Consider the following 6,990-nt stretch of genomic DNA (forward strand, 5'->3'; position numbering starts at 1 on the left):
CAACTAAAGAGGTTTCTGAATGGGTCTCGGGCTCGAAATTGTTTACCACCTCTTTATTTTTCCAGTTCCATTCATATCAATCCTTCCTCTCTCGGTCTCTTTTTTCTCCTAACACAACACACTTCCATCCCCCCCCCACTTACTGTCTCAGGCATAGAAGTATAGGGGATTCTCATTGTTGACCTGTACTCTTTTCTCTTCTTCTGTCACATCACCCATTCATTCTTTTTTCTTAACCACCTTCCTATTCTCACCCGTGTCGGGCACACTCCGTGTTTGCTCTTTCTCATTTGGAGTGGTTGCTCAGGTGTACTGTACACAAGCCCGTACGTAACTTTCTTCGACGCCAAGTCTGGCAAAGAACAACCTACTGCTGCCCCAGGCAGAGTTTCTTCTCTGCAGAACATCACCCATCTTTTCTTTGGGATTTTTGCCCGAAAAGGGGCCCCCAGAACGGCTTTCGCAGACAGAGCTTTCATCTGTGGTTTCGACTCGATCTAATCGATTACCAGATTCCTTCGTCGCCCAGCCCGCAGCAGACACCGCTGTTCTTGACCCCCGCAATGGACCGGTAGCAACCGTTGATGGGTCGCGCGACGGTGTTGATCAGGGTTCTGCTTGGTTTGGACACCGAAAAAAAAAATTAAATAACATTCGCCTTCTACTCCTGAATGCCATTGCGATTGGGTTTGCCCTTGCATCCCCCCGCTAACTCGTTTCCCCAACCTCTCGCCTCCGGTTGATCTACCTACCTGTCGTCCGGAGCTCTCCCGGTCGCAGTTCGAGGATGATGCCGGAAAATCCATCTTTTCAAGACACTCCAGGAAAGGGGCACTTGCGCAAAGTCCAATCGAGGTCTTCGAGCCCTTCTAGAAATGACGGCTCATGTCCAGAAGGTAAAAATGCTTGACCAAGATCGGAATCGTCGTTATCGCTTGCAGGTGGTTCTTTGTTGACCACGGCTAACCCATTGTCACTCGCTTGAACAGAAGGACCCACGCGCAGACGGTTGCAAAAGCACTCTTCGACCTCTTTCCTTTCCGAAGCTTCGTCCCACTCGTCCAAATCCATTGCCGCAACCCGAACAAGTGTAATGAACCGGAGGAGATTGTCTATTCGCGATCAGAAAGCGCCGCAAGGCCCACGACCGCAGGATCCTTCACGAACAAGGTATAATCGCCTCAAGCTCTCCGTTGCCTCTCCCCCCACATTCCCGCTATTTTAAATTCAATTGTGAAACCTTTGGCCTCCAGCTTTAAGATTTCCGATCACGCATGTTGATACTAATTTGAACAACATGTAGCAATACACCCGGCTCGTTCTTCCACTCCGGAAACTCCTCGATCGATTCCACAAATGACTCAACGCAGAGCAACAATTCCCGCATTAGCCTACGATCTACCAGTGTCGGAAAGTTAGCGAAGCCAGACTACAATCAAATGCCCTCCCAAAGTACCGAGTTCCTTTCCTCGGTCAACTTCGATGACATGCAGAATAGTATTGTGGGAGAATCGCAGCTGAAGTACTTCCCCGTGCCTGGAAACACTGGTTCGGGGTATGAGCCCGGTTGGACGAATGGCAGTACCAATGGGGAGGGTACACGCTCCAGGAGCAATTCTATCCGGCGGAAAAGCGTGGTTAATTCGTCCAGCGAATCGGTATCATCTCGTCCATCAGCGACTTCTACTACGACAGGTCGTAATCGTCGCCAAAGCCTTGCTCAACAAGCGGGCCCGAATGGTACAGCTTCGCGTGCCCCGAGGAAGTCCATAGGCCCGGTCTCATTGCCATCCACCGTGACCGGGAGACGACAGAGCCTGTCTGCGAGGAAAGCGAGCGCGGATACCACTCGTACAGAGCAGACCAGCTATCTCCGTCCCCGCACGCAGCAATTCGATCTCGGTCGAACCGAAGGTACGAAGCTTTCCAGCAACGCGCGGAGTATCAAGGCAAAGTCGCTTCAGCCACCGTTGCGAGAGCCCCACGAGAAATACTTGACAGCGTCTGGCCCAGCAGAATATTCTCGGTCATCATCGACTAATGCAGTTCGAACACCAGTTAAAACCGCGGCAGCCGCTCCCAATACTCCAGCCTCGTCCTGCAAAAGAGTCTCGGTCATGCCGCCACATGTACATGGTCTTGGAGCCCGTACCATAAGCCCTACCGATGCTCGTCGGGCTAAACGTATGTCAACAGCTCCTTCGGCACACCCTACGCCCTTTACCCCTCCGACCCAAACAGAGCCCATGCCTGTCCGACCACGCTCGTCCGCGCAATCGCCGTCGCATATACCTCGAAAGAGCGTTACTCCGTCCTCAAACCGAACCACCCCTGACCCGAATCGCAAGTCGTACAGTTCCGGCCTGTCGCTCTCATCAACCACAACCTACAATTCCGTAAGAAATTCAGCTGGCTCATTGCAAAACCGCCTATCTCATAGCTCGTCAACGTCCCGATTACCTACTCCCAAGACCCGCTCCGAACCGAACCCGCCTGATGAGGAGGTCCCACCTGTTCCTGCGATCCCGAAAGCCTATGAATCCCCTAAGGGTGATTTTGAGCCGCCGAATTATGTCACTCCGCGCAAGCCAAGCTTAAACATGGAAACAGGCTCCAAACCTAAATTCGAGTCAGAACCGGATAACAACCTGACCGCGACTATTTCAACGGAGGACGCCCCCAAGACAAGAGAAGGACGCGCGATGAAGACTCCTGAAGCCAAGCCTAGAACCTCCGCGCTTCTTGGGAAAAGGAATCTTCAACCTCTCAAACTACCACCTTTGAATCTGCTTCCCCTTGGCACGCCCATGACAACCAAGATCGAGGCATTGAGAGATCGTGAAGATGATCTGACAGTTCACACGCCATCCGCTCAGATCGCATCCAAGACACCGAGTACTCCCCTGACTGCCTCGAAGGCCAACTTTTTCTCGACAGTCGAGGATGATGATCTTTTGGCAGTTACACAAGCGAGAAGCAGCACTTCACATTTTGCGCTGAGTACTTCATCAACTGCCTCAGCCTTGCGAACTGTGAGCGGCTCCAGTGCTCTTGCAGGGTTCGACAACACGCCGACTAATACAAGGACGGTGTCGCCTTATGTTGCATATAGCCTTCCGAAAAGCAACAGTGAACATACGAACTTGAAGCAGAAAGGCAGTGACGACTATTCGCCCAAAGCGATTCAGTCGTACAAAATGACAGGTCCTCGACCTCAAACACAGTCTTCTGCTTTCTCATCGAACGCGGAGACGATCAGTCAGCTCTCAACGCCCTCCGACCCGGACAATAACAGTATATCGAGCTCATCCCTTCGCAACAAGATCACAATGACCCGGAAGCGAAGCAGCTCTAAGACTCAGACAGGAGTTGAAGCCAGCAGCGATCCCGTCAAACATGACCCAATGCCACCCCCGAAGATTCCCACATCCTCGACTTGGAACAACCTCACTAGTATCAAGACTTCCAGCCCCACGCTTAAACCAAGCTATCTCAAGTCCCGACGGCAAGCATCTGTCTCAAAAGCCTCTGGCCAGACACTGAGGAAGCCTAGCTTCAGCAGTGAGCAGAGTCTTGCCTTGGAACCGAGCCCATCCAATGACTCCAATGACAGTGACCCTCCCGTTCCTCAGCATCGGACTGCAAGCTCAATCTTTTCGCCGGTTCACAGAATCATCAGTTCGGCTAAGTCCAGCGTGGCTTCTACTCCAGCTCCCCCGCCTACCAGCGATCCCAACGTTGACCCCGATATTCGTGTTGCTGACGAAGAGATGCGCAAACTTGGCAGTAAACGCAAAGACTTTGAGACGGCCGCCAAGAATCTGGATGATCTGCGTCGCAAAGCTAGTCCCAAGGAGCGTGTGAGCCCAGCGCAGGCCCTACGAATCGCAAACTTGAATATATTCGAGCGAGGAGAGATCATCGACTTCAAAGATGTCTATTTCTGTGGCACCCAAAATGCCAAGAAACACGTTGGTGATCTATCCGTCCAAGCGAATTTTGGCTACGACGACGACCGCGGCGACTACAATATCGTCATTGGGGATCATCTGGCATACCGCTATGAAGTGATCGATGTTCTCGGTAAAGGAAGCTTTGGTCAGGTAGTGCGATGCATTGACCACAAAACGGGAGGTCTTGTTGCAGTCAAGATCATCCGCAATAAGAAACGATTCCACCAGCAAGCCTTGATCGAAGTCAACCTTCTTCAGAAACTGAAGGAGTGGGACCCTCAGCGTCGGCATAACGTGGTCAACTTCACCCAAAGCTTTTATTTCCGTGGCCATCTTTGCATCTCCACCGAGTTGTTGGGAATGAATTTGTACGAATTCATCAAAGCTCACGATTTCAAGGGCTTCTCTCTCAAGCTCATCCGCCGCTTCACTAAACAAATGCTGAACACTTTGGTGCTATTGCAGGCGAAGAAGGTCATTCATTGTGATCTGAAGCCGGAGAACATCTTGCTGTGTCACCCGTTGAGCTCTGACATTCGGGTCATTGATTTCGGCTCCAGTTGCTTCGAGAATGAGAAAGTGTATACATATATCCAGAGTCGATTCTACCGTTCTCCCGAAGTCATTCTTGGCATGTCATACGGTATGCCCATTGACATGTGGAGTGTAGGGTGCATCCTTGCCGAGCTGTTTACTGGCTACCCTATCTTCCCAGGCGAAAATGAGCAGGAACAGCTTGCCTGCATAATGGAGGTGTTCGGACCTCCGGAGAAGCATTTGATCGAGAAGAGTACTCGCAAGAAGCTGTTCTTTGACTCGTTGGGCAAACCGAGGCTTACGGTTTCTTCGAAGGGCCGAAGGCGTCGTCCCAGCTCCAAGGAGCTCCGGCAGGTCCTGAAGTGTGACGATGAAGCCTTCCTTGACTTTATAGCCCGCTGCCTTCGGTGGGATCCCGCTCGTCGGATGAGTCCTCAAGACGCGCTTCGTCACGAGTTCATCACTGGTATCAAGCTGGCTTCACGTCCGAGGCAATATACTTTGACGAACAATTCTCCAGCCAAGCGGGTGATCTCTTCCAACCCGTCCCTAGGGCGTCCTCTTCCAGAGCCACCTGTGGCCGGCCTGAAAGGCGGCACTCTCGCCCGCACTCGAGACGCCTCGGGCACCTCCCCGGTCAAGCCCGCTGGCAAGCGTCACTCGACTGTGAGCGGAATTCCACCGTCGACGCCCGCCAAACGGAACACGAGTATTAGCACAGGCACTCCTGGGTCCGCTTTACCCCGTGTTGCGGCTAGAAGTATCAGTGGTAAGCCTGATCTCGCAACAGCGGCGGCTGTGACCAGCCTGGTAAGTGGATCTTTCATTGTGAAACACCAAACATCTCTCAGGATAGCGACTAACTCAGTTCATAGAGGACCAAGTGATGCAGGCAATTTCATCTAGATCTTTTTCCTTCTCCTTTCTGCCTCGCTTCTTTGCATATCTGTAATAATAATTGTTTGATTACCAAGGTTGCATAAACGGGCTCCGACACATAAGAGGTTCTGCGTGTCCCCGTTCGTCATGATTGAGATTTTGAAACTTTGTTCGAGGCCCGCCCAAGAGAAGAGGAAGCGAACGGACCAAGAGTTTTTTTACCTTATACCCTTAATCGAGCATGTGCATGCTTTTCGACCATGACCTTTCAGATTTGTTGCAAAGTTCTCTTTCAAGCATGTTTGTTTCTCGTTTTTGTGGTATTCGTCATGACCTTGAGAGCCCCTCTTATTCTTTCTTGTTGTCAAAATCTTTGCATGCATATGTCGGCATTTTTTTTTCTTCTCCTACACTTTCCATATGTCACTCTTTTTTTATTGTCTGTGATGACCCTTGGGTGTTTGTTGGGTGGGATGAAGACTTTTATTGGACAGCTAAACGCCCCTTCCCCAACCTGTATATTTATTTATCTTTATCTCGAAGAGAATCTCGAGGATCGATACCCGGAATTGTACACCCGTGGTTTTGTCTTGCTTTTTTACGGAGTGCTTCCTGCAGTGATCGGAAGGTGTGACTGGAGTGAGATGATATGACTTAGACAATTACTACTACAGTACTATTATACGACCACCTTGTGACTGGTGCTTCTGTATACTACTTCGAGCATGTGATCTTCGTTTACATGTATGTAGTTTGTATACCTATGCTGCTGTTTGGGTCTGGCTGTCATGTATAGTGTGCATTTTCGAGAGCAGCACTGGACCTCGAGCTACATTCTGTCTTGAAGTCAATGCAGAAGTCATTCCGATCGGACCAACGAATCGCGACCCTCTGACAAAGATAAAGGATGACGAATATGACAGATCATTCGAAGATTAGCGGCAAGATATCTTTTTAAACCAAGTGTCAATATGTATCCCGAATATCATTCCAGGTTCCTGGCTAGCATATAAAACCAAACGCTCCTTCGACACAGTGCGATCAGGAAACCAGATTCAATCCTCGGCAAAATGCCTCCCATTCAGCATCCCCTCGGACTTCTCCCGCCGCCGCCGGAGGAGCAACTGGCCCGCCCAGCCGGCCATCTGATACAGCCAGCCGCCGGTGACCATGACACCGGAGACGGTGTTGACGAGGCGCATGAGCAGGGCCAGGAAGCTGGAGCGCTCCTCGCTGACCAACAGCAGGATGGGCTCGATGTTGTACTTGAAGAAGATTCCCGGGATGAAGTAGGGGCTTTCGGGCAGCACGTCGGCGGAGCTGGTGGCGGCGTACTGGTTGGTGATGACCAGGTTCCTGTTGGTGCGGGCGTGCTGCGGGTCGGTGTAGATCTCCTGGAGGGCGGCGGTGCCCTTGGAGTAGATGGTGGGGACGACGGAGAGGAAGTACTGGTACTTGTAGTAGTGGTGCTCGGTGGCGGCGATGGTCTTGTCGAGCGGGTTGAGGAGCGTGGGGTAGTGCGGGCCGAAGGAGAGTTCGGTGATCATGTGGGTGAAATTGAAGACTGCTTCTTATCAGTTCTGGATCCCCATTGCGGGTTGTTTCTTCTGGGGTGGAGGAA

General features: G+C 51.4%; 2 protein-coding genes across 2 annotated transcripts; one reads left to right on the forward strand and one right to left on the reverse strand.

Annotated features, from left to right (window-relative positions):
* Positions 1 to 633: 633 nt before the first annotated feature.
* BO72DRAFT_203411 (putative protein kinase) lies at positions 634 to 5,494 on the forward strand. Its single transcript, XM_040939610.1, has 4 exons — positions 634 to 896; positions 990 to 1,170; positions 1,304 to 5,300; positions 5,366 to 5,494. The coding sequence occupies exons 1-4, from the start codon at positions 788 to 790 to the stop codon at positions 5,375 to 5,377; spliced, it is 4,299 nt and encodes a 1,432-aa protein (XP_040798509.1). The 5' UTR covers positions 634 to 787; the 3' UTR covers positions 5,378 to 5,494.
* A 930-nt stretch (positions 5,495 to 6,424) lies between these two features.
* On the reverse strand, positions 6,425 to 6,916 carry BO72DRAFT_499125 (uncharacterized protein; the record flags this gene model as incomplete). The annotated part of the gene is made up of 1 exon (XM_040948822.1): positions 6,425 to 6,916. One exon carries the CDS (start codon positions 6,914 to 6,916, stop codon positions 6,425 to 6,427), a length of 492 nt encoding a protein of 163 aa, XP_040798510.1.
* Between the last annotated feature and the right edge of the window lie 74 nt (positions 6,917 to 6,990).

This window comes from Aspergillus fijiensis (assembly GCF_003184825.1).
Source record: "Aspergillus fijiensis CBS 313.89 unplaced genomic scaffold BO72scaffold_48, whole genome shotgun sequence".
In the NCBI taxonomy this organism is placed as follows: domain Eukaryota; kingdom Fungi; phylum Ascomycota; class Eurotiomycetes; order Eurotiales; family Aspergillaceae; genus Aspergillus; species Aspergillus fijiensis.

Excerpts from the sequence above, each read along its gene's own strand:
- BO72DRAFT_203411 (XM_040939610.1), top strand. The coding sequence starts at position 788 with ATGATGCCGGAAAATCCATCTTTTCAAGACACTCCAGGAAAGGGGCAC. Across the intron at positions 897-989 it reads TGACGGCTCATGTCCAGAAG|AAGGACCCACGCGCAGACGG; the intron begins GTAAAAATGCTT and ends TCGCTTGAACAG. Across the intron at positions 1,171-1,303 it reads CAGGATCCTTCACGAACAAG|CAATACACCCGGCTCGTTCT; the intron begins GTATAATCGCCT and ends AACAACATGTAG.